This window comes from Schistocerca americana, chromosome 7 (genome assembly GCF_021461395.2).
Source record: "Schistocerca americana isolate TAMUIC-IGC-003095 chromosome 7, iqSchAmer2.1, whole genome shotgun sequence".
Lineage (NCBI taxonomy): Eukaryota > Metazoa > Arthropoda > Insecta > Orthoptera > Acrididae > Schistocerca > Schistocerca americana.
In genome coordinates, this window is record NC_060125.1 from 112,361,223 (window position 1) to 112,388,329 (window position 27,107).

Below are 27,107 nucleotides of genomic sequence, written 5' to 3' on the forward strand. Positions count from 1 at the left end.
GTTTCCACGAAGACTAGCAAAAGGGACATGTCCTTCAACACATCCTCCTGTCCTCTCTCTTTACATTACCTCTCTCTTTTCATTATCATAATATTTTTCATTTGCATGTATATTATAAACAATTGTTTTCTGTGTTTCATTTCCTTTTCAATATTTGTTTTCCTCTCTTACCCTCTTGCTATTATATTCCTTCTAGTTCTTAATTACACCGTTCATTTATCTTCCTCTAAAGCAACTAGAGTGAAACCCCACTTTTACACTTTTCAAGGGACTTCAAAAAAAGGTGTAAAATGCGGAAAAACGTAAAATGTGCAAAATAACATTTTAAGCCGGTAAAGTTACGTATAGGATACCCTGTTGCATTTTTGCACTTTATGTATGATATATGTACATAACAGACATCAAAAGCTTGGCTTATTATCCAATAAAGGTTCATTATCTAATAAAAACCACTGATGTAATTGGAACCGATAACTGTCCGGGAAGTAAGAAGGTGTGACTCAATTTCATACACCATGATCAATGTCATTGAAAGCCTGCAGCTGTCATTCATTATTTAAATAATGAAATACTGCACTAGTTATGTATTTTTTCATGCTTAGTATAATGCCTCATCAGCTGTGAAGAAAACCACACACATGCAAACTATCACTCACACTGTTTGTGTAACATCACAAAAAATACATACATAAATACTGTAATTGACAACACAATAAATTCTTGAAACATGTTTTGCTCAGCATGAAAAAAATACGTAACCAGTGCTGTGCTTAAACTAAAAACATTTGAGCAAGCAAAGTGAATGACGGTGTCAACTAGCGCTACAAGTGGCCAAACGCCGAAACATGCTAAATATGGTTCAACAAAGGTGTCACAATGACCACAACAATCATGAAACTGCATTTTGCAGTAGAGACGGTTTGGAAATGGTTATTATTGGCCATGATATCTTTATTTGAATGAACCTAGTTACTCCCATCAGCCAGCACGCCTTGCAGATCTCGGCAGAGGCAGGAGATACGGTATGAATTGTTCCAACTTTTACATGTTTACCCGTTCAAATAACTGAGTAGTGTGCCCTGGTGTCAAGAAACTTAACCACGTAATATTTGTAACTGCTACTGGATGGCCAACATCATGCCAGCATCATTTTTTTCTCCACGAACATTTTTTCGTAATGCATAAACCAAGGGAAAATTATTAAAAAAAGTTGACACAAATCAGGTGCAAATTAACATTGTAGACATAGGAAATTTGATGGGAACAATAAAAAATGTCATAAATGGTGGGAAAACATTAATTCCAGAAATGTAAAAGCGGGGTTATACTGCACCTCTCACTATGCCCCCATGATCTGTGGTTTGATACTGGTACAGTACATAATAAACTATCTTTGACCCCTACTGTTTTTTTCCTCACCCTCACAACATGTAGGTCCCTCTTATGCTGGGGTATGAGTTGACTGATTGAATGTTTTATGCAGGCAGACAAACAACAGTGGTCTTGGCCCACTGTTGTGAAAATGAGTTTATTGTTTGGTTTCTTTTGTTATAATTCTAATAAACCTACCTGGTAGTGGTGGTGGTTAGTGTTTAACGTCCCGTCGACAACGAGGTCATTAGAGACGGAGCTCATGCTCGGGTTAGGGAAGGATTGAGAAGGAAATCGGCCGTGCCCTTTCAAAGGAACCATCCCGGCATTTGCCTGAAGCGATTTAGGGAAATCACGGAAAACCTGAATCAGGATGGCTGGAGACGGGATTGAACCGTCGTCCTTCCGAATGCGAGTCCAGTGTGCTAACCACTGCGCCACCTCGCTCGGTAAACCTACCTGGTACCTCTGAAGGGCAGTAGGAGCATTCTGTGTCTTATGGTCTCCAATACTTCGCAGTGCAGGGTTAAATGTGGTGCGGTTTCATCCCCCTCACTGTATAGACTACGCTTAGAGACTTCCTTCTGTATGCCTATCATGTGTAGGTGTTTCTTAAAGCTCCCACAGCAAATCATCAGTCTACCTCAAATTTAATCTACATCCTGTTGATGCCTAGGATTACAGAACTTCTCCTGAAACATGGCTTCAACATCATTAGCTAGCTATGTTTCTGTTTTTTTTATTTTAGTCCAATATTCAGTGTGCTGCATCCTAAATCAGCTACATACTTTTGACATTACCATTGCCTTAGTGATGGTTAGGACAGTTTCTAGTCCAACAAATGGCATCATCACACCTGCTCTGGCCAGGCTATCAGCTTGTTCATCGTCACTGATCCCTGAGTGACCATGGAGCCATAGCAGTTTTACTCTGTTGCTTTCCTCTAGGCTCACTAGGGCTTCATTGTGTTCTACAATGGTATTTGATCTTATTGCAGCAGATGATAAAGAGATTTCAGAGCTGCTTGGTTGTCTGAATGAATGCAGGTGCCACGATTCTTGTAGCACCTACACATATTCTTCTATGTGCACACTCTGATGGCAGATATTTGCACCTTTCTTAGAGAGATTACCCTAGGCTGCACCTCATGTATCCTGGCCCAAACACATTCATCTGATTTTGATCCCTTAGTAGACAGTCTATGTCTCCTCAGTAGTATCGAGGTTCATTCTCTCACTGCTCCCTACTTCCAATTAAGCCTTGAAAGATTTAGTGAAGCAGCTGGAAGCTGTTATATAGTCAGCTGGCATTTCCCTGAACATTCCTATATTACAACTTTCATTTCACTGAAGTGAAAAAAGCCACGGGATAGCGATATACACGTGTACAGATGGAGGTAGTATTGTGTACACAAGATATAAAAGGGCAGTGCATTGGCAACACATGGGACATTCCATTTCAGAAATTGTTAGGGAATTCGACATTCTGAGATCCACAGTGTCAAAGGTGTGCTGGGAATACCAAATTTCAGGCATTACCTCTCGCCACGGAATGCGCAGTGCCCGACTTCACTTAATGACCAAGAGCAGTGGTGTTTGCTCCGACATGTCACTGTTAACAGACTAGTAACACTGTGTGAAATAATCACAGAAATAAATATGGGATGTACAACAAACATATCTGTTAAGATATCCCACGAAATTTGGTCTTTATGGGCTACGGCAGGAGAAGACAGATGTGAGGGCCACTGCTAACAGCATATCACCTACAGTGGCTCTCCTTGGTTTGTGACCATACCGGTTGGACCCTAGATGACTGGATAATCATGGTTTGGTTAGATTAGTCCCAATTTCAGATGGTAAGAGCTGATGGTAAGTTTTGAGCGTGGTGCAGAGCCTACGAAGTTGTCAATTTGGCACTGTGCAATCTGGTGGCAGCTCCATAATGGTGTGGGCTGTGTTTATATGAAATGGACAGGGTCCTCAAAGTCCAACTGAACTGATCATTGATTGGAAATGGTTACATTCAGCTACTTGGAGAGCACTCACAGCTGTTCACGGACTTCATATTCCCAAACAGCAATGGAATTTTTATGGATGGTAATGTGCCATGTCACAGGGCCGTAATTGTACCTGACTGGTTTGAAGAACATTCAGGAGAATTCAAGCGAATGATTTGGTCACCCAGATCTTCTGACATGAATTCCATCAAACATTTATGAGACATAACTGAGACACCAGTTTGTGCACAAAATCATGCACCAGCAATACTTTTGCTATTATGGATTGCTATAGAGCCAGCATGCCTCAGTATTCCTGCAGGGGACTTCCAACAACTTGTTGAGTCCATGCCACATTGAGTTGCTGCCCTACTGTGGGCAAAAGGATGTCCAGCATGATACCAGGATGTATCCCATGACTTTTGTCAGCTCAGTGTATAGTAAAGCGGGATTCTAGAGTTCCTAAAGGTTCCCAGTTATTTCCAGTTTTTAACCTGTATGCTTCTGCTGCCACCTCGATTGTAACTGAAATGTGTAATGGAGGCATGTCCAGCATGGTTTCCATCCCAGTAGTGGGTGTGCTGTTAATTCAGTCTGTTATAGCCAATCATGCCAGTCACTGCACCTTGCCAAGCTCCTTAGCAGCTACTTCTTGTTCTACTTTATTCCACCATAGTGTAGCTGCATAAACTATCATAGGTGTCATCACAGAGGTGCAGATCCAGTGAATGTTCTTTGGACTAAGACCCCAGTTCCCCCCCCCCCCCCCCCCCCCCCCCCCCCCCCACAGGCTCTTCAGTGCACATAAGGGCACATTTTGCCTTTGAACACACATTCTTAATGTCCATCCTGGTTTTGCATCCAGGGTTAAACCCAGGTACTTCACTAGCTTCTCTACTGATATAAATTCATTGAAAAGCTTATGATTCTAGCAAATGTCCTGGATATGCTTCCTCATAAACAGTGCTACAATAGTTTTCCTGGGACTAATTCTTAGATCCTGTTTAATAGACTCATGTTTCATGTTTGCACGATGTCCACACATGTTCAACAGATAGCTCCAACTGGTGCACCCTGTATTACTTAAAAAAAGAGAATCTTTACAATATTGTAAGGAAAATTTGACTTATGTTATCCTCAGTTAGGTGGTTGAGGTTCTGGTCAAAATTGTTATATGCCCTTCCGCCCCCCCACCCCCCTACCCCCACCCCCCACCCCTGTGTCCCACGCCCCTTTCTCAGCCCCTGGCAACTATGGCTACTACATTTTGTAGAGGATCAATCATAGTGACTGGTACATCGCCGAAAAAATAAATGTTGTTTAATTGTGATGCATGATTTGATTTTTATTTGGCCCTGTTAATTACATATTACACAAGTAGTGTATGGTGTGTGTCAAATAGGACATTTCAAGTGAAATAATATGGTATTACTTCAGCAAATTAAACATCAATAAATACACTATTTTATTTATTTTATAGTAACACTGGTTGCATGTTTAAGTGAATGCTTAAGAGTGTCCAGTACATGAAAGTACACATCTGTATCCTAATGACGAAAATAGATTTACATTTTATCATCATAAATTAAAACACAAGAAATTGTCTCCACGGCATAAGTAAATATGTAACATTTTTTTCATTTAAGTGTTTGTTTTTAGATTAGTGATTTCCCCTATTTTTACACTAAAAGATTTCTTATAACTCTATGAATCCATTTATTTTATGAAAAGTTTGATCTGTGATGAATGTTTTTAGTTGCCTATTGGATATCTGTAATTATTAATTTCATATTTATGTTTATAGGAAGCTTATTGTATACTTTTATATGTAACTCAGTGATGTCCTTGCATAATTTCATGAGTGTTGCACAGTGTTGGTGGAAATATTTCACCTGTCTTGTGTCACAGGCATAAACGTCTCATTTTGTCTGAAATAATCCCCTGATGCTAGCTATAACCATCACCAATGAGTGAGTATATATGTTACTATAAGAGTAACGTGGTGGAAAAATCCTAGAATTTACCTGTAAAACATAACATTTACCATCACAGTGTGGTACGAGTTAAAAATTTCTTATGATATGCATAGCTATGCATTCAATCCTCTACCAAAAGCCATTGGTAAATTTTAGGATTTACCTATGCAAACTGGTAAAACGTAGTCATTAAAAATCACCTTAGCAATTATTGAAACAGATCGCATTCATTGTAAAATTACATTATTTAAATATTCTTGCATTCCAAAGTGATTATAATGGAAAATGTTACATATTAAAATTGGTGTAAAATGTGATAGTTATACAAAAATGATAAAAAATGTTAGTTTTTGTTACAACAATTAGAATTACATAATATGGAAGATGATTTGCACACATATTTTTTTAGTTGAACACATTTTTAACAACTGCACTTGTTGAACACTAGTTCCAGTGAAAGATGGTTTGCCAGTCACTTCCTGGTCAATAATTTCTTCTCTTCCTACTTCTTGGCCATGGTAAAAATTGTCCTTGCACTATGTAAATTGGTTCATAGCGTACAATGACTTCCATCTGCCAGCTTTGGTACCAAGATGATAAAATTTGTCATCCTGATTACCTATCACCACTGCTGTTATTGATTTTGCACCAATTTTTTCCCAATCTACATCTGGTACTTTAATTCTCCCATTCTCTTCAACTGTAGGTTTATGAATTCTGTTAAATGAGGCTCCTTTCCCTTTATTTGCTTGCAGTCACTTTATTAATATTGGTGGAAGTTGTCAGAGCCTCACCACAACCATCAGTCGGTGCTGGTGTCTTGGTATTAACTCTCAGCAAATCCTGTGTCTGGAGCTTCTTCGCCACCTGCAGCCACATGTTCTACCTGTGTTCCTTCTGTTCTTGCATTTGATTCACTGGAATCAGTTCCTTGACAATTACTGCCCTTTTTTGAGAAGTAGTCATTATAGTGTTCAATATTGTTTTCAAAGCTCTACAATGTTTACATTTTTTATTAAATCACGTGGAATATCTGAGCTGGCAATGCCCATTTCCATTGGAACACTAAATATTGCTTCATATGACCTGACCCCTTCACTGTTTGCGCAAACCTTAACCCTCCAGATCACTTTGAAGTGTTATTTGTTTCCATCCAAATTTAAAACATACTTTCAGTGTCTTGCTTTGCTCTTTCAACTGATTCCTGAGACTGACTGTGCCGCAGCTTCCCATGGACTAACTTTATGATTCTACAATCCACATAAACTTTTAATGACTTGGTTACAAAACTCTCTATCATTATCAGAATGATGAATATTTGGGGCACAAAGATGATGAAAATGTACATAAGATGATATGCTACTTCATTCACCCTTTTCAATGTAAGTGCTCTGAGGATAAAAAATCTTGTCAGATGACCCTGGTATACAAGTATGAACTTCAACTGATTGTCTGGGTTTGTCTGCATGCCAATTAAGTCAATTTGGCATCAAGAATTCATTTCACTGTGTATGATAGGTTTCACTGCAACATCCCTTTCAAACGTTTTTAGTTTTTCTCTAATATGTTTCACATAACCTCAAATAAGTATTGATTGATTCAACATTCATGTTCTTGTATTTACAATACAGCTGCATAATAATCTGAGTTTGGCCACCGTGCGCTACAGCAAATTGGGTCTCCTCTATTATGTTAAATGGTTCACCAAAACAATCATAATAACAAATTTCTTCTTTTCAGCAGACACTGGTGCTATGAGTTTTTCTTCACATCCAATGTTCAGAACATCATACCACTTTAGATGTCTGTAGTGAACAGATGTTTTATTGGCAACAGTTTTTGCATTTTTCACTTCACTTAACAGAATATTATATTGCTCGGTAGTTACATAAAAATTGATGTCCTTCCTCTTACTCAGCAATTCACTTAAAAGTTCATAAAATCTGTTAGACATAACATTACTCATTCTGATGCAAAGCTGCACAAGATACAACAGAACTAAAACATGTCACACAATACATGACACAGACCAAAGCCATGCAGTGGTGAGTGGACTGAGAACAAAAAATTGCCAACAAAGAAACTTACCACACTGTGATGGTAAATATTAGGTTTTACTGGTAAATTTTATGATTTACCAATCATCTTACTTTTCCAGTAACTTATGTATTGATCTGTAATAGTAAACATCCTCAGAGATTTCAAGAGACTCCTGCAGGATGATCCCGTATATTAATTTCAATGCAGATTTTTTTATGTTTGAAAACTTTTCCAACTCCTGATGAAAATATGTAAAACATGAGAACACCATTATTTCCCCATCAAAAAGGTGAGAAATGACTCTGTGTACAACGTATGCCAAGTTATGTTTCTTGACCAGATGATAAATTTGCTCTTTCCATCTTAACTGACTGTCCATCTCAATGCCTAGAAATGTTTTGTGTGTGTGTGTGTGTGTGTGGGGGGGGGGGGGGGGGGGGGCACATGAGTTTCATTAATTTTCTGATTGTTAATATCCATTTCAGGAAGTTGAATTGTTGTGGAGTTGGACCATTTGTTCACAGTATCATAAGGAAAATATACTATTTTCCTTTGTTACTGATTGTAAATGGTAGAGCATTAATGTAGATTAAGAAAATCAGTGGACCATACATTGAGGCCTGGGGAACTTCATATTACACCTGCCTCCATTAATACAACTTATTCCTTCCTTTATATCTAAAAACAAAGATGATGTGACTTACCAAACGAAAGCGCTAGCAGGTTGATAGACACACAAACATACACACAAAATTCAAGCTTTCGCAACCATCCTTTTCCGTAAATAAGATTCTAGCCAAGTGAAAAGTTTTCTTTGATGCCATAGTGTGGGGATCTTTTTTTCAACAATGTGTTACAATTCTGCAGTCAAATCCCTTAGCAAGGTAACAAAAGATCCCACATGGATATTTTCTAAAATTTAGTTCACTTAGAATTTCATCTGTCAGGCTAAATATAGTTCTCTTGATTGACATTCCCTTATGGAGGCTGAAATGTGTAGGTGTCAATAAGTCAGTTTGTGTAGTATGGCTATAAAGCCTATCATACAGTATTTTCACAAATTCTTTTGGGAACACTGGTAGCAGAGAGGACGGGGTGACAGAAATATGTTCCTTGCTCCACTTTCGTGGAGTGGCGTAATTATCACATTTTCCTCTAGCCAGAAATACCCCAGTCTTCACTGAATGGTTACACAAATAGCACAATATATGGCTGATGAAGTCCGTATATTATTTTACAATCCTACTTGGTACACCACCACATCCAGAGGACAGAGCTTTTAAGTAACTTCATGATTTTTTCAATTTGTTTAGGAGTTATGCTTCTGAAATTGAGTGTTATGTTTGGTGCAATTGGCATGTTATTAAGCAGCTCTGTGGTAGAGTATTAATTATAGTTCACTTTTTCTTCAACTACAGTGAGAAAACATTTATTGCACTCTGAAGTAGCAAATTTTTGATTATTCTGGTCCATTACTTTTGTATCTCTACTTGTTCTGATTTTTTGTTCCTATTTGTCTTACATTTTGTGATGTTTCATATTGTTTGACATGTTAATTTTCTGTGGATAATGCATGTGGTTGGCATTTCTGATAACACATGTTAGTATTCTTCAGTATGTAATGTAAAATGACTGTAATATTCCAGCTGCGAGTACCAGTGATGATGCGCTACCGTAATTTGATGTGACAACGCTCTTTGCTCTGACGACAACGCTCTTTGCTGGAAAAAAAAAAAGAGGAGCATCTATGTTTTCTTGTAATTGCTGGAGATAAGTTTTGAATATAGAAGTAATTTGAAGTGCAGAGGTCAACATGTAATACCGATCATCAAGAGTTAAAAATTGAATTTGTGGATAAAAGAAGGTAAATATCATTTACAAACCTTTATTAGATGTTGGAGCCTTGGACCTTCATAAAAACTAGTAGTGTGTTTAGCAATATGGTGCATAGTGATTTCTTCACAAATTAACAATACAGGGTGAATCTGCTACTATCACAGTCCGAACGACACGCAATATTTCACCATCAGCTCGTATGTTTAAGACGTTCCGTAAGCGACAAGTCTGTTAGTCAGAAGATATCATACTGCCACTGTTGTTCAACCTTATCATTCTGAAAGTGTTTCCACAAAAGAAAATCTTACTGCGACTGTGAAAATTCTAGCTGCTCAGGGAGACGATGTCTTCATCACGAGATGTAGCAGTTTTCTCCGACTTTGCCTGGCATTCTCTGAGAACCGAAGAAGCAGAAACCTCCAACTGCCAACTCATCCTGTACCTAACCCATTCTCTCCTTACAGCAGCCATGAAGAAAATACATTCATCTATTTTTTTCACAGAATGTTTGTATTAGACAGGTAAAAATTTTATAATGTATGCGTCTAGGCGAAAAAATTCAAAATAGAGGTTTTTAATGCAGTACCTGTCTTATCTTTATCAAAGACAAAAGTCAAAGAGTAAGGTAATTAATTAATTTTTTTCCTTTTACGATGTAGCAGTTCACATTTTATAGTGACGAGCAACTGACAGGACTGCTTGCAAAGTTGAGGAACTTGTTAGAATTTTGTATCATTTCCATGTATGTATGATAGTGATAAAAAAGATTACTATAACATGTGTTTCTGTGCTGCATACCCTGCACTTGTTCGAGTCCACAACGGGGACAGAAGGGCTGGTAGATTGAAGCTGTATGGTTCATCTCAACAGGTCATCTGAATGTCCAGGCTGCAGGCAATCTAATACTGTCCTTTTCTGTAGAGTTTCCCTATTTCTATTAGTTATACATGTATATTTAAAAAATTTCATGTGTAGATTTGTATGTTTTATGTGTGTATTCTGAAACTATGTGGGTCGTGTGAAGATGTTTTTGTCTGGTGATTTATGGCTAGGACACACGCCCAGTCAAGAATGAAACGGGAACAGAATACAACAGACAATATTTAATCAGTTGAGGATGTCTGTTCCACTGATATTTTAGTATCTGTAATGACCACAGCTAGGACTGAGGAGTTTAACACTAAAGATCTGTTAATTAGTATATCCCAAACAGTGCAGATTTTAACAGCAAATCAACAATTGATGTCTGCTAAAGTGCACTCCATAGCAATTGAACAGTCTAGGATAGCTTCCGCACAAGAATCAATGGCAGCAGAACAAGACAAAATTTCTGCTATAGTTCATACTGTAGCAGTAGAACAGGCAAGTGTCTCTGCTAAACAAGACAGTCTCGTTAAGCAGCAGGAGACACTAGTAACTGAACAAGCAATTATCAGGCTAACTATGCAAGAGTATATTGCTATGGTTGAGTCATTGCCAACCAAACAAGATTTTGAGAGTCTGAGATGCAAAGTCGATCATTTGAGCATTCAACAAAGTGATCTTGCTATGGTAAAGGCTAATATTAAGCTGTCCCAGGAGAAAGTTCCTGAGGAAATCTCCGAAGTAAAAGATGTTATCACAACCATAGATTCTCTTGTGTCCAAATTGGAACTTGTTAAATCAGATTGTGTCACAGTTATAGAAGAGTGTTAATGAACAACTGCAACGAGCTGTGCAAAATGTTCAACTGCCTAATGTATCAGTTCCACGATCCAGATTGACAGTGATGTGACAAGCCAACAATTTGGTCAAGAGTTCTCTAAGTGGAAAGACAATATAACAAAATCAGTTGAAGAATGTTCCAAGTCACTAAAGGAAATAAGAGCGAGTGGTAATGACACACACACACATCACATTTTCCAACAAACTGAAGCAAAATGTGACAAATTCAGCATCAGTGATGAGTAGCTCGACACCTACGACAAAAAGTGCACATGTGGTGTCTGATTATTTATGGCAATATACCACCCAACAATGTATATGCACAAATGTTGATGGAGGACATGCTCCTAAAGCACCGGCAGTTCCAAGCCATCATTTTCATTCACAGGTTCAGAGGTGTTTTACCCTGTGCATGGACTGACACGCAAGAGATTTCTTTTGTCACTGGCTACATACAAGGGGAAGGTAGTTTATAGTGCACGGATATTATGGAAACCTGTGACACCTACAAGGATTTTGAGTGAGGGTTTTTGAGTAGGTATTGGTCTAAGGGAATTCAAGAACGACTGAAAAAAGAGGTTTATAATCCAGAACCATTTTCAGTCAAGAGTGGGAACTTGTGTCAGTACTTTGGGAAGTACCTGAATAGAAGTAGATACTGAGATACTCCAGCCCCACAAGTGGATATTTAAGGCAAAGTTACTGGTTGAGATACATGAAAAAGTCATGTATGCTCCCGAAGACAATGTTGAAGGCTTTCTCTCTGTCGTCCACATCATCACCCTATTAAACGAAGACTCAAGAGCTACAAATCATAGGAATCAGACATCAACTAGCGTAAACAAGAACTTTGCATATCACCCCAGACCGAGCGGCAATAATAATAGTAGAGCACAGCAGAGCTCAGGCTTACAAGCTCAGCATAAAAAACAACAGCTGAATGGTGGCCAAATATTGTATGCCAATGCAGTGCATTTACAACCTCACTGGGTGAAAAATAAACCTAAAGAGTGAAGATTCAACCTGATGCAAACTGCGAATCAAAATAACCACAACCTACATAGTCAGAATAATCAGCAATTCCACAGGAATAATCTGAATTGGCAACCACAAAATATCAACCAGCAATCACTGAATATAAATGACTGGAAAGAGCAACCACCAGTGATTACGGATGTCATTAATGAACCTAGAACCCATCCGTTAAACTAAAGACGACTGGATCATGCCCTGGAGAAATGGTCGGTTGTGATGTAAGGGGCTCTGGCAACAGAGTTGTTATGTTCCAATGCAATGATGGAGAGGGACTAGTAGATGAGCGGAAACAACCAGTCTTTCCTGTGTGTAATTGTGAAGTTATAGGTGCAGTCGGTACAAGGGCACACAAGGTAAAGATACAGACTCTTATTGAATTAAGAATAGAAATGTAACAACTTTATGCATGTTCCTTTTAATAAATAAATTAACAGAGGACTGTATTTTGGGTATTGAGAGTAATCAGGAAAAGGACATAAAATTCAGCTTCTCTGCAGTCTGTTCCTCTTTTAAGATTGATGATGAGAATGTATGTATGTGTGTGTATGTGTGGAGCTGATCAGAGAAGGCTGTAGCCACAGAGGATATTGTCGGGGTTCAACTATTAATCTTGTAAGGTGTTTCAAGAAGAATCGGAGATCAAATGCAGAAGAGGTTTATCAAGTATGGACATTAACTGATTTTATTCCTCAAAAGGCATCTGAATCTAACTGTTTGGACGATCGGCAGCGAAAACAACTGGCAGACTTACTGCAGCAGAATATCAATGTCTTTGGTGAAAAAGCGGGTATAGTGAAAGGCTATGTGTGTAATTCAGAAGTGTACCAAAGTTTTTATCATGTACCTTGCTGACTATGACAATCTGTCGATGAAGAATTGCAATGAATGTTGGGTTGGAACTTGATTGAGCCATCCACAAGACAATACTGTAGTCCTTTATTGGTTGTCCCTAAACCAGAGGGACACATCCACAATCATCCAGAAAATATTGATGAGATTATACAGAAGTGTCATGGCATGAAATTCTTTTCAACTTGTGATCTCAGATTTTCTTACTGGCAGATAATGCTGAGTCCTGAATCAAGGAAGTACACACCATTTGTTTATGCAGGGAGAAGCTATCATTTTAAGGTTCTTCCATTTGGCTTAAATGTTAGCTCTGGTGTGTCTATCCAGGCACTGGATGCTGTTTTAGGACCTGAAGTGCGTAGTCAACTTACATTTTTTGTCAATGATATTGACTTTGCTACATATTATTGGGAAGAACACATTAACCTCTTGGCCAGAGTCATAAATGCATTTAGTAAAGCAGATGTGACAGCTAACCTGCAAAAATCTCATTTTTCACTCGAATGAATCCATTTCCTTATGCATATAGTAGACAATATGGGAATAATGCCGGATTCAGGAAAGGTGAGCGCCATCAAGAATTTTCCCACACCATCAAACACGAAGCAGTTAAGATCTTTCATAGTAATGATGAGCTTCTATAGACGATTTTTAAACAAACAGGTGATGAATGCAGAGCCCTTACACCAGCTTCTACAAAAAAATGTACCGTGGAGGTGGACAAATGACTGTGAAGTTGCATTCCAGCTTATCAATGACACACTTGCAGATGCAAAATTGTTTCACCACCCAGATATGACTTTGGAGTTTGGTTTGATGATTGAATCATCGAGTGTTGGTTTAGGTTGCTGTTTGTTTCAAATCAAGGAAATCAATAATCAGCCAACATTCTGTCCCATAGCTTACGCAAGTAGCGTGTTACCATATTGCGAGTGCTCCTATACAACCAAAGAATTGGAAGCTTTGGCGGTTGAGTGGGCATTTTGAAAATTCCACTATTACTTGTTTGGAGCACGCACTACAACATACTGTGATCATCAATCTCTCACATTCTTGCAACAATGCAAGCTACTTCATGCTCGTCTATCACATGAGACCTTGGCTTTACATGAATATAATTTCAGAGTTGTATACATAAAGGGACAACATAACCAGATCACAGATGCTTTATCCAGACTACCTGAAGGTTTGGAGAACATTAGCATTGTGGGAGATGAGGAGAAGCAACATAGGATCTTGCTTATAAAAGATTTGGAATCCAGGATATATTATTTATACTTGTGTAGTAACCATCTCTCCTCCAGCAACGAGATGGTCGTCGGTCTATAATTTTGAATGAACTGAGTCAGCCAGACCAAGGGCAGCTCCAAAGATTTTTCAAAGTAGTTGATAATGTTTTATTCTACAGAAGGTCTGATACTTCAGGTAAGTGGTGTGTATGTATACCAGAAGATTACATGGAAAGGCTCATACTGCACACTGACTATGTTTGGGAACATTTTGGCGTACTTAAATGTGCAAGCAAAATAGGTAGCTACTGTTATGAAGAAATGCAACGTTTTTCAGCTGACTAAGCCATGTAACTAAGGTACACAAGATGAGATGCACTCAATCATTCCACATAAGCTCTTAGATCTGGTCTCTATAGACATCTGTGGGCCAGTTCCGAGGGCAAGAGGAGGTAATAAATACATGATTTTTGGATATGTTTTCTAAGTATGTAATGTTGCGCCCAATCCGATTACCCACCAGCAAAGCCAAGAACAATTCTGACACACAATGCAATGATTTTCACGTGTTATACTTGGAAGAAGGCTTTACAGGAAACAAATATTACACATGTCAAAATTTCATGTTACAATCCCAGAATGTGTATTTAGAGAGTTAAATCATTTTATGAGAACCTACTGCTCAACGAAGCAAACCAAGTGGATTGATCTGTTGCAAGACTTCACTATAATCATAAATAACATGCCACATACAACTACTGGCTATACTCCAGAAGAATTACTTCTAAATACTGAAGAAAATAATGAGCGGGTGCAAGCATTACTGAAGATACTCTGAAATATGATCTTGTGGGAAGAAAAAATTCATGATGCTTACCTCAACATGAAAGAGAAAGTCCTTATTAGAAAGAAGAGACACGACAAAGGATTAAAGAGAACACAATATTATAATGTTGGAGATTTGGTAATATTGAGTTCTCATTCAAGATCTTCACTTCTGGAGAAGTGGACCAAGAAGTGGCACAGAATATACCATGGACCATATGTTGTTATAAAACTGCCACATCCAGGTGCATATCTGTTGGCATAATCAAAGGCATTGAATATAAAGTGTGTGCCCTCATAAGGATTAGTCCAAATGCCTCTGAGCACTATGGGACTTAACATCTGAAGTCATCAGTCCCCTAGAACTTAGAACTACTTAAACATAACTAACCTAAGGACATCACACACATCCATGCCCGAGGCAGGATTCGAACCTGTGACCATAGCGGTCTCGTGGTTCCAGACTGAAGCGCCTAGAACCGCACAGCCACACCAGCCAGCCCATAAGGATTTAAAAATGTTCTGTAAATATTTCTGTGTATTTCTTTTTATATGTATGCCATGATCTGTGTAACTATATGATCTGTAAATACACACATCAAAAAAAAGTTTTGCATCATCCCAGTTCCCAGAACTCCTGAAGATAGATGTTGACTGTGGGTATTGTATCATAGACACAGTCCCTCTGAATGTTCGGAGATGTCACTAAAATGGCCCAAAGACGTAAAGAACCATCCATGGGCAGTGCCTATTGCATGGAGAGGGTCCAACAGCCGATCAGTTCCAATCATTCCACCAGGAAGGTGGTACATGGCTCATGTTGTCTGTAGTTCAACCATGCCTAGATGGTCAATACCGTGATTCGATCGCATCTGCATTGTTACTTTGTGCCAGGATGGGCTCTCAACAAAGGAAGTGTCCAGACATTGGAAAGTGAACCAAAAGGGATTTTGTTCGGACATGGAGGAGATAGAGAGAGACAGGAACTATCGATGACATGCATCACTCAGAAGGCCAAGGGCTACTCTTGCAGTGGATGAACCCTGACAGCAACACCATCATGTTGAATAATGCTCTCTGTGTTGCCACAGGATGTCGTGTTGAGACTCAAACTTTGCACAATACAAAGCATGATGTGCAACATCACTCCCAATGTCTATGGCGAGGTCCATCTTTGCAACCACGACACCATGCAGGATGGTACAGATGGGCCCAACAACATGCTGAATGGACCCATCAGGATTGGCATCACATTCTCTTCACCGATGAGTGTCGCATATGCCTTCAACCAGACAATCGTTGGAGACATGTTTGGAGGCAACCCAGTCAGGCTGAATGCCTTAGACACCCTGTCCAACGAGTGCAGCAAGGTGGAGGTTCCCTGCTATTTTGGGGTGGCATTCTGTGGGGCCAATATATGCTGCTGGTGGTCACCAATATATGCTGCTGGTGGTCACAGAAGACGACGTAATGGCTGTATGATATGGGAATGCCATCCTCCAACCAATAGTGCAACCATATTGGGAGCATATTGACGAGGCATTCGTCTTCATGGATGACAATTCGCACCCCTGTCGAGCACTTCTTGTGAATGACTTCCTTCAGGATAATAAAATCGCTAGCCTATAATGGCCAGCATGTTCTACAGACATGAACCCTATCAAACATGCCTGGGATAGATTGAAAAGGGCTGTTTGTGGATGACGTGACCCACCAACCCCACTCTGAGGGATCTGTGCCAAATCATCGTTAAGGAGTGGGACAATGTGGACCAACAGTGCCTTGATGAACTTGTGGCTAGTATGCCACAGTGAATACAAGAATGCATCAATCCAAGAAGATGTTCTACTGGGTATTAGAGGTACCGGTGTGTACAACAATCTGGACCACCCCCTCTGAAGGTCTCACTGTATGGCGGTACAACATGTAATGTGTGATTTTCATGAGCAATAAAAAGGGCGGAAATGATGTTTATGTTGATCTCTATTCCAATTATCTATACAGGTTTCGGAACTCTCAGAACCAATGTGATGCAAAACTTTTTTATGTGTGTAGTAGTTATGTAATTTGTTTCCTATGCCATGTGTTGATAATATGCCACCATTGTGTGCCATGAAGTGGTGTTCTAAAACGAGTGAACTTACAATCCAGATGTAGGGATATAACTATGTGGTTTAGTTATGGTTACTTTTTCTGCAAGTTTCTGATTTTGTGTCTCAGTGTTACGTGAGTTTTGTGGACTCTTTCGTCTGAATAGAGTATCCTATCCCTTTCCTGTTCTTTTATCCTTTATTAGTCTAGTGCTGCTAAGGTTATAAGTGCATGCACACACACACACACACACACACACACACACACACACACACACACACACACACACACACACACGCGCACGCGCGCACACACAGCAGCCTGTGTCCTGACTGACAATGAAACTTCAAAGGAAGTGTTGCCAATTGCCAGTGATGTTGTTTTTGCGGTGTTAGGCATACTAGTGTTACTATGCAAAGACAGAGATCCATCCAGGTCAACCGCTAGTACACATGTGACTGTTTACACCAATCTTCTCTGAAGATTTCTAGTGTCATTTTTGAATGTAATTGTGGATACTCTGGACAACGTATCTGGCGTTGTGAAGATATCTCAGTGTTCATTGTTTTCACCGTGCTGTGACCTTTTTTTTGATTGCTGGTCATTCTGGGTGCAAGTACAAACATGAACCAAAGTGGACTGTTTATACACAGGAGCGAGTTGGGTAGAGTTGAATTCAGATAGGCACTGTAGTTTGACTTTTTGTCCTTGCTCATTCTTTTGTACCTTGTTGCATGTCGTAAGAACTTCGATCCTGGTCCTGTGAGGCCTTAGCAGTTCCATACCAGCCTCCAGTCCTTCACTAACAGCTTTGTATCTAACCAACTGACCAGCCATCACCACCGACCACCACCATTCCACCCTGATGTCTTGCACCTTCTCACCATCCTGCTGTACCATCAGCATCGCACTGTCAATGTCGTACCATTCTCATCGCATCACCAACATAATATCCATAATCTTGCGTTGTGTGAATAACTCCATTTTCAGAGATTCTAAACTGTTCTGCAAACATTTAAATGATTTTTTTTTTAATTCATTCATGCTGGAAACCAACATCTTTGATTCAAAATTCCACTGTTTTGCTAAATATGATAATTACAACCAGTCTGGTGAGGCCCATTGGGGAGTTTTGATCTTGGGTATCCTCTGCCAACCATGCCCGAGAAATTTAGTATGATTATTTATGCCAGCCGGTAGTGAGAGTTGCCAAGAAATCTAATGATTTAATTTCTATGTGGTCACACAAAATATTTTTGTAAATTAAAAAGAAATTTGTGAGCAAGAGGAGCCATGTAATGTCCCCATGAAATGTAATATGATTGTAATAATCCATATGCAAGTACCAGAGATGATGTGCTACCATAATTTTATAGGACAATGCTCTTTGCTCTGACGACAATGCTCTTTGCAGAAAAAAAAGAGAAGTATCTATGTTTTCTTGTAATTGCTGGAGATAAGTTTTGAATATAGAAGTAATCTGAAGTGCAGAAGTCAACATGTAATACCGATTATCAAGAATAAAAATTGAATTTGTGGAAAAAAGAAGGTAAATACCATTTACGAACCTTTATTCAATGATGGATCCTTGGACCTTCATAAAAACTATTTGTGTGTTTAGCAATACAGTAGATAGTGATTTCTGCATGAATTAACAATACTGGGTGAATCTGCTACTATCATGGTCCGAACAATGTGCAATATTTCGGCATCAGCTGTTAGTCAGAAGATATCATACTGCCACTGTTGTTCAACCTAATAATTCTGAAAGTGTTTCCAGAAGCGAAAATCTTATGGCGACTGTGAATATTGTAGCTGCTAAGGGAGGCGGTGCCTTCATCCCGAGTTGTAGCAGTTTTCTCCGACTTTGCCAGGCATTCTCTGAGAACTGGAGAAGCATAAACCTCTGACTGCCAACTCATCCTGTACCTAACTCATTCTCTCGTTACAGAAGCCATGAAGAAAATACATTCATCTACAGTCACGTTTTTTCACAGATTGTTTGTATTAGACAGGTAAAAATTTGGACTGTATGCATCTAGGCACACAAATTCAAAAGAGAGTTGTTTAATGCAGTACCTGTCTTATCTTTGTCAAAGACGAAAGTCAAAGAGCAAGTTAATTAATTAATTTTTGTTTTTGTTTTATGACATAGCAGTTCACATTTTTAGTATTTTTTGTAATGCAATTCCACTGCTACGTTGTGCTAGTCCTCTGTTCTATATACAGCTCCCTCTTTTTGGCACATGATATTTTAATATCAATTGTTAACCACTCTTTCTTTCCACTACACACTTGTCTGATTTTAATCAGTCTTTGGGGGAAACAGGCTTCAAAATGTTTGAGAAATAAGTTCAGGAATGAACTGAATTTCATTTAATTTAATCAACTATGGGTTCTTGGTGAAACATTGTAAATTAACCAAACAAACACTAAAACAGTGTTTGTTTCGTTAGTTAACTGAATTTGTCATTTTATGTGCCTGCTTCGTAAACTACCTCCCATTGTTCCTGATGTAAACTAGTTCTAAACAAAGTAGCAGATTCAGTATTTATTGTTCTAACATTTTTTACTTAGTACGACCATTTAGCATTTTTCTACTGGCAGGTTTTAAAGTTGTCATTTGACCATCACGATCAGACAGATGATTTATTACAGCCTGTGTTTTTATTAAACTGTAATCTGTGGGGTCAAGGAACAAATTATCAGTCATTGATATTTGCTGTGCCCTTACACCCTTGTTGGGAACTACATAATTGAGAGTAGTTTGAAAACAGACAATAATGATTCCAGCTGTTTATGACTGTTATTATTTGAAAGGAAATTAATGTCACAATCACCACATACTATTATCTTACTGTTATTCTTATAAAGTTTTGTACGAACTGATTCTAGCCAAGAAAGGAACTTCTGAGTGTTCCCCATAGGTGCCCTGTAGACTACTGAGTTTCTAGATCTTATCTGACGGCACAGCATTCAGTTTGCTGTTCAATACACTACTGATTTACATCTATGACTTATGCCTAAGAGTATTGTGCCTGTAAATTGCCATCCCCATGTCTTACGCAGATCCTGCATTAGTAAGAACCACTTTTATAGCTATTCAAATGTATCTGATTAATTTCTGTAGCTTGTAGATGTTGTCCAGTTAACCAGAGCACGTAAGCAATAGTTTCATCTGATCCAACTGTTTCTTGAAGAAAAAGCAGCAGCTGTTCTTTTTTATTTAAAAGATTTCTTATATTTCAATGAAATATTTTTATGCGATGCAGATTATGTATTTTATTTCTGACAGATTCATTAATGTTACACTGACATGAGCTACATCATTATCAAAATGTACAACATTTACTCTGAAGCTTTCTCTTCTCCTTAGCCAAAAAATTCTTCTCCAAGTGTTAACTATTACTGGAATATGTTAGTGTGGTCATGTCATCTGAGCTGCCAAATAGACCAATGAAATCCTTAAACAGCAGATTACCATTTTCCTCCACACGAACATGCTTTCTAATTTGTGATAGGGGTGCACCTGCTTTGACTGCTGTGATTTAAAAATTAGTTTCTCTTTTTGTAGTAGTCTTGTGTGTGATATAAAAGAATTCCAAGGATTGTTATGACTAGTTTTTGTTTTACAAACTTTTTTTCCAAGGCCATTCAAATGAAGACTACATGTGGTACTAAATCTTTGACCAACGCCAATGATATCCAGAGTTTTTATGTTTATAAACCATTTGCATCTACTCAAGAGCTGTTGATTTGTAGCACTGATTTTCTGGTTTACACATCACCAAGTCATACCAGTGCAGAATGTTTACAGACACAACTTTTGTCTGCCCTAGACCACACAAGCTGTTAGTTTCTTAGTTCTTGGCAGGCTACTGATGTTTTATTCTTATACATGTCATTTGAGCTGCCAAATAGACCAATGAAATCCTCAAACATCAAGTTACCATTTTCTTCCACACTAACACGCTTTCTTATTTGCGATAGGGGTGCACCAACTTTGACTGTTGTGATTACTGGAAAGAATCACACGCTTCTTCAGGCCACTACAGTCCAAATCATATTGGTGGATGTTTTGAGGAACAGCAAGACAAAGAATCTGAATATGTTCACTTTGAGTTTTAGAAGCAATAGTCTTTCTGAGAAGTGTTACTGCAGCACACAGGATTTGAGTATTTTCAGTATGATGTACAAAAGCACCATCATCAATGATGTCACCAAGTACTTCAAGTCTGTTTATTGACAGGATACTTGTGGACCTACTTAATATAATAGTACTTTGTAAGGTTGTTGTTTCATTTCAGTGAGGAGTCTACCTCTGCACATTGAAAGTGAAATTTTGTCTCACACTTTACACTTAGAATATCATTTTTAGCAGTTTTCCAGCATTTTTCCACAAGTCCTAGTGTCAATATCTAATAATAGTTCACTATAGCTTTTCTTATCACATTCATTATTTTGTTTCATGAGTTTGCCATATTTACGAGGTATTTCCACAAAATAAGTTTCGTTTGGTTATTTAGAACAAATGTGTACAGCTACAGAAAAAATATTTATTGTACAGAAATCTACAGCTGCTAAACTACTTTTCTACATAGCTTCCGAAATTTTGTAGGCACTTGTCATAGCATGGCTCAAGTTTTTGTATGCCTTCTTCATATAAGGTTTCTTCCTGTGTATTCAACCATGTGGTAACATGTTCTTTCAACTCGTCATCATCTTTGAAATGTTGACCACCAAGGACAGATTTTAGGTGTAAGAAGAGATGAAAGATGCTAGAAGTGAGGTCCGGGCTGTGCGGAGGGTGATCAAGCGCATTCCAGTGAAATTCCCATAAGAATTGTTTGGTCACATTCACCATGTGAGGTCAGGCATTATCTTGGAAAAAAACAACACCCTTTGACAGTAATCCTCGGCGCCTGTTCTGTATTGCGTGGCACAATTTCTTAATGGTCTCGCAGTAACCATGTGCATTGATTGTTTGGCCTCATGGTGAGAAATCAATCAGCAAAATGCCTTTGATGTCCCAAAAAACGGTGAACATGACTTTTCAAGGTATCAAGATTTGCTTAGGTTTAGCCTTCATTGGGGATGAAGTGTGCCTCCATTCCATTGATTGCCTTTTTGTTTCAGGGGTGCCGTACAAAAACCATCGCCTTCCTCCTTGTAGCATGTCAAAAACTGAAGGGCACTGCTCATCCTTTTTCCGAAAGAACTTTGGGTACCCAAAATGAGCAAAGTTTTCAAAATTTCAGTCTTTCAGTAACAATTTCTTAATTAGTGATTGTGAGATTTGCGGAGCTTCCATAGCAGGGGCACTAAGTGTAAACTTGTGGTTGTGCTTAATCTTCTCTTCAATTGTGTGAACCAGATCATCAGTAACCACAGACAGGCATCCACTTCATTCTTAATCATGCACGTGATCACGTCCTTCATTGAACAGTCTGACCCACTTTCTAACCATTGAATCACTCATAGTATTTTGTCCATATGCCTCGGCAGATTTGCTGATGAATTTCCTTTGATTTAACTTTCTTTGCATTTAGAAAACGAATGACAGATCTGATTTCACAAGCGGCGGCATTTTGAATTACAGCTGACATTATAAAGAAGCACTAAAAAGCACACGTCAGTTGCAGAGATCTGAAAATGGCAAACATATGTTCTCCTTGAGTCAAAGTAACTGCCGCACATGCTCAGAACTGCAATCATAGCACTGCCGCGGATAGAAATAGAAACAGAACTTACTTTGTGGATGATCCTCGTATATTTTGACACATGCAACAGTTCTAACAGCATGACAATAGTTTTGACTTTGCAGTCCTTCTTTAGTGTTTTACCTAGACCATATTTATTATCCCTTTTGCAGCATCATAGCTTTCATTTTCGACTTACTTTTATGCACATGAGATGATACACACTTTATGCACGTTATACCCTTTATGGCACATGTCTTGCAGCACCAAAATTTCAGCATCAGCTATTATGATTTGTACAATGGTGTACTTGCTCCCTGTGCAATTTTGTTTCCACAATTTTGTGACACCACACTACTTCTTCAGAAATTACACTCCTGGAAATGGAAAAAAGAACACATTGACACCGGTGTGTCAGACCCACCATACTTGCTCCGGACACTGCGAGAGGGCTGTACAAGCAATGATCACACACACGGCACAGCGGACACACCAGGAACCGCGGTGTTGGCCGTCGAATGGCGCTATCTGCGCAGCATTTGTGCACTGCCGCCGTCAGTGTCAGCCAGTTTGCCGTGGCATACGGAGCTCCATCGCAGTCTTTAACACTGGTAGCATGCCGCGACAGCGTGGACGTGAACCGTATGTGCAGTTGACGGACTTTGAGCGAGGGCGTATAGTGGGCATGCGGGAGGCCGGGTGGACGTACCGCCGAATTGCTCAACACGTGGGGCGTGAGGTCCCCACAGTACATCGATGTTCTCGCCAGTGGTCGGCGGAAGGTGCACGTGCCCGTCGACCTGGGACCGGACCGCAGCGACGCACGGATGCACGCCAAGACCGTAGGATCCTACGCAGTGCCGTAGGGGACCGCACTGCCACTTCCCAGCAAATTAGGGACACTGTTTCTCCTGGGGTATCGGCGAGGACCATTCGCAACCGTCTCCATGAAGCTGGGCTACGGTCCCGCACACCGTTAGGCCGTCTTCCGCTCACGCCCCAACATCGTGCAGCCCGCCTCCAGTGGTGTCGCGACAGGCGTGAATGGAGGGACGAATGGAGACGTGTCGTCTTCAGCGATGAGAGTCGCTTCTGCCTTGGTGCCAATGATGGTCGTATGCGTGTTTGGCGCCGTGCAGGTGAGCGCCACAATCAGGACTGCATACGACCGAGGCACACAGGGCCAACACCCGGCATCATGGTGTGGGGAGCGATCTCCTACACTGGCCGTACACCACTGGTGATCATCGAGGGGACACTGAATAGTGCACAGTACATCCAAACCGTCATGGAACCCATTGTTCTACCATTCCTAGACCGGCAAGGGAACTTGCTGTTCCAACAGGACAATGCACGTCCGGATGTATCCCGTGCCACCCAACGTGCTCTAGAAGGTGTAAGTCAACTATCCTGGCCAGCAAGATCTCCGGATCTGTCCCCCATTGAGCATGTTTGGGACTGGATGAAGCGTCGTCTCACGCGGTCTGCACGTCCAGCACGAACGCTGGTCCAACTGAGGCGCCAGGTGGAAATGGCATGGCAAGCCGTTCCACAGGACTACATCCAGCATCTCTACGATCGTCTCCATGGGAGAATAGTAGCCTGCATTGCTGCGAAAGGTGGATATACACTGTACTAGTGCCGACATTGTGCATGCTCTGTTGCCTGTGTCTATGTGCCTGTGGTTCTGTCAGTGTGATCATGTGATGTATCTGACCCCAGGAATGTGTCAATAAAGTTTCCCCTTCCTGGGACAATGAATTCACGGTGTTCTTATTTCAATTTCCAGGAGTGTATTTTTTGACAGTAAGATACATGAAAAAATTTTACACATTAAGTACTTTTTATAGTTTCTGGTTGCATTTTTTCTGGGAATTAAGATTTCTGCAATTTGTACTCCGTATTTCTGTCACCATAATGCGGTCAAAATACAGTATATTGTATTCTGTTTTGTGAAACATACAAATGTAAGCTGTAAAGGTTAAAATAAAAGGGTGTTGGAGTGCTGCATTTTTTTAATGTTTTTATGTAGGTAACCAACTAAGCTTGTGAGAACATTTTATCCATCCTTGGAAAACAATAACTATCATAAAATATTTAATTCCATTTTATTTTGTCCACTTATGACATGCACACCATTAGAGCTGCCTACTTTGGATATTTCAATTAATTAATGATTCATGATATTACATACTGAAGTGACTCCTCACTAGAAAACAAATTATTATTGATCCATGGGAGTCACTAGAATTACAAGCACTATTCGTATGCACTATCCTGCAGGAATCTCAACTAGTAGCGGCAAACTCTTATGACTGCACAACACTACATATTTTACTATAATGTGTGTCTTGTTGGAAATAATAACAACAGTTTCATAGCCATAATATAGAACAAAACCATGGTCTATAAACTAAACTGAAACAACCATATCGCTGGAGATTAAAACTGAAGAAAACAACTGCTCTCCTAAATGTTGGGAGTGTGAGAAAAACTGGAGTAGCATGCAAGAAAAATGAAGAACTTATGCTGAGAACTGCATTTTAACTATAGTTTGGTATACAATATAGAATTTATAATGTCCATAACTGATCACAGTATTTTGTCTTCTACAAATGTTTATACTATTTCACTGTTTATTGCACGTGACAGAACAAAACTACTACTTACATCACTGATCCCACTGCTGTCTGTGCCTCAGGTGGATCTGAATTATAAAACACCTTCTTCAATGCTTCAAGAACAGTTACCCCATCTGTGAAAACTCTGTATGTAAGCAAAAAGGTGTTTAGGAAATCTATGGATAGGAATCTGAGATCAGTTAAACGCTCCAATAGTCTCTCAGGTGTAGCATACCGGATCTGTGGTACCTATAAACATTCGATGAAACACAATACAGAATTAGCATTCATCCTAATTAATAATATGAGAAAACTAACCAGTTTACATATAAACACATATAATACTTTCCAAGAAAAGTGAAATGGGAGAGTATAATTACAAATGTTCAGTAGTAATGCAAGACAGACTGATGGGAAGTTACACAAATGTTGGTAGCTTACTGAATATAACACACATGCAGTGAAACTCAGCAATTAAGAACCTTGAAACTGTGATGGTATGGTGCTTCTATAAACATTTCACTTGGATATTTAAAACTGAACCTGTTATTTCAGTTAGACAGTTAATTTCATATTTCATAAATAGTTACCAAGATTTTAATTCAAATGTAGAAAAAGTCAGTTTCCAGGCATCACACACGATTTAAGACTTTGTGGCTGAATAAAACTATGTGCTGGACCAAGACTCGAACCTGGGACCTTTGTCTTCAAGGGCAAGTGCTCGACTAGCTAAGCTACCTGAGCACAACTTGGAATTGTCCTCAAAGCTTTATTTTCAACAGAACCTCATCTCCAACTTTCCAAACTTCACAGAATCTCTCATGCAATATTCTTTTTTCAAGTAGTGCTAGTCTTGCAAGATCTGCAGGATATCTTCTATAAACTTTTGAAGATAGGAGATGAGATACTGGTGGAAGCAAAGGTGTGAGGATGGGTTGTGAGTCATGCTTGGGTAGCTCAATCATTAGAGACTTTGTGGCTGAATAAAACTATGTGCTGGACCAAGACACGAACCTGCGACCTTTGTCTTCACAAGCAAGAGAACTTGTTCGTGAAAGGCAAAGGTCTCAATTTTGAGTCTCAGTCCGACACTCAGTTTTAATCTACCTGAAAGTTTCATATCAGTGTATGCTCTGCTGCAGAGTGAAAATCTCATTCTCCACATATCATTTGTTAGTGTACATCGCCACATGCAAAGTAATCATAGATTACAGTATAACCTGGCTTTCACATTCCTGGAATTAATGTTTTCCCACTATTTATGAAATTTTTTATTGTTCTTGTCAAATTTCCTATGTCCATATTGTTAATTTGCACCCGATTTTGCATCAACATATTTATAATTTCCCCATGATTTACACATTATGAAAAATCTTTATGGAGAATAAAATTACACTGGTCATGCAGTAGTGTTAACAAATATTGCGTGGTTAAGTCTCTACGCAGTGGATTTGAACTGGTAAATGTGTAAAATTTGGAACAATTGATGCCGTATCTCCCACCATTGCCAAGTTCTACTCGGTGTAGGGGATGATGGGAGCAACTAGGTTCCCAGAATGAAATTTCCACTCGGCAGTGGAGTGTAAGCTGATAGGAAACTTCCTGGCAGATTAAAACTGTGTGCAGGACTGAGACTTGAACTTGGGACCTTTGCTTTTCACAGGTAGAGCACTTGCCTGTGAAAGGCAAAGGTCCCGAGATAGAGTCTAGGCCTGGCACACAGTTTTAATCTGCCAGGAAGTTCCAGTAACTAAGTTCATTGGACTAAAGATATCATGACCAATAACAACCATTTCCAAACTGTCTCTATTGCACAAATGCAGTTTCATCAT

The 27,107-nt window shown here is 39.3% G+C and overlaps 1 protein-coding gene across 1 annotated transcript in view; it reads right to left on the reverse strand.

The window, feature by feature from the left end:
• Positions 1–27,107, reverse strand: part of LOC124622752 (ras-specific guanine nucleotide-releasing factor 2-like) — an 898,440-nt gene that overhangs the window by 570,595 nt on the left and 300,738 nt on the right. Inside the window, exon 11 of the mRNA XM_047148541.1 lies at positions 25,325–25,524. Within this exon, the coding sequence (XP_047004497.1) occupies positions 25,325–25,524 (200 nt within the window). The remainder of the gene's footprint in view (positions 1–25,324; positions 25,525–27,107) is intronic.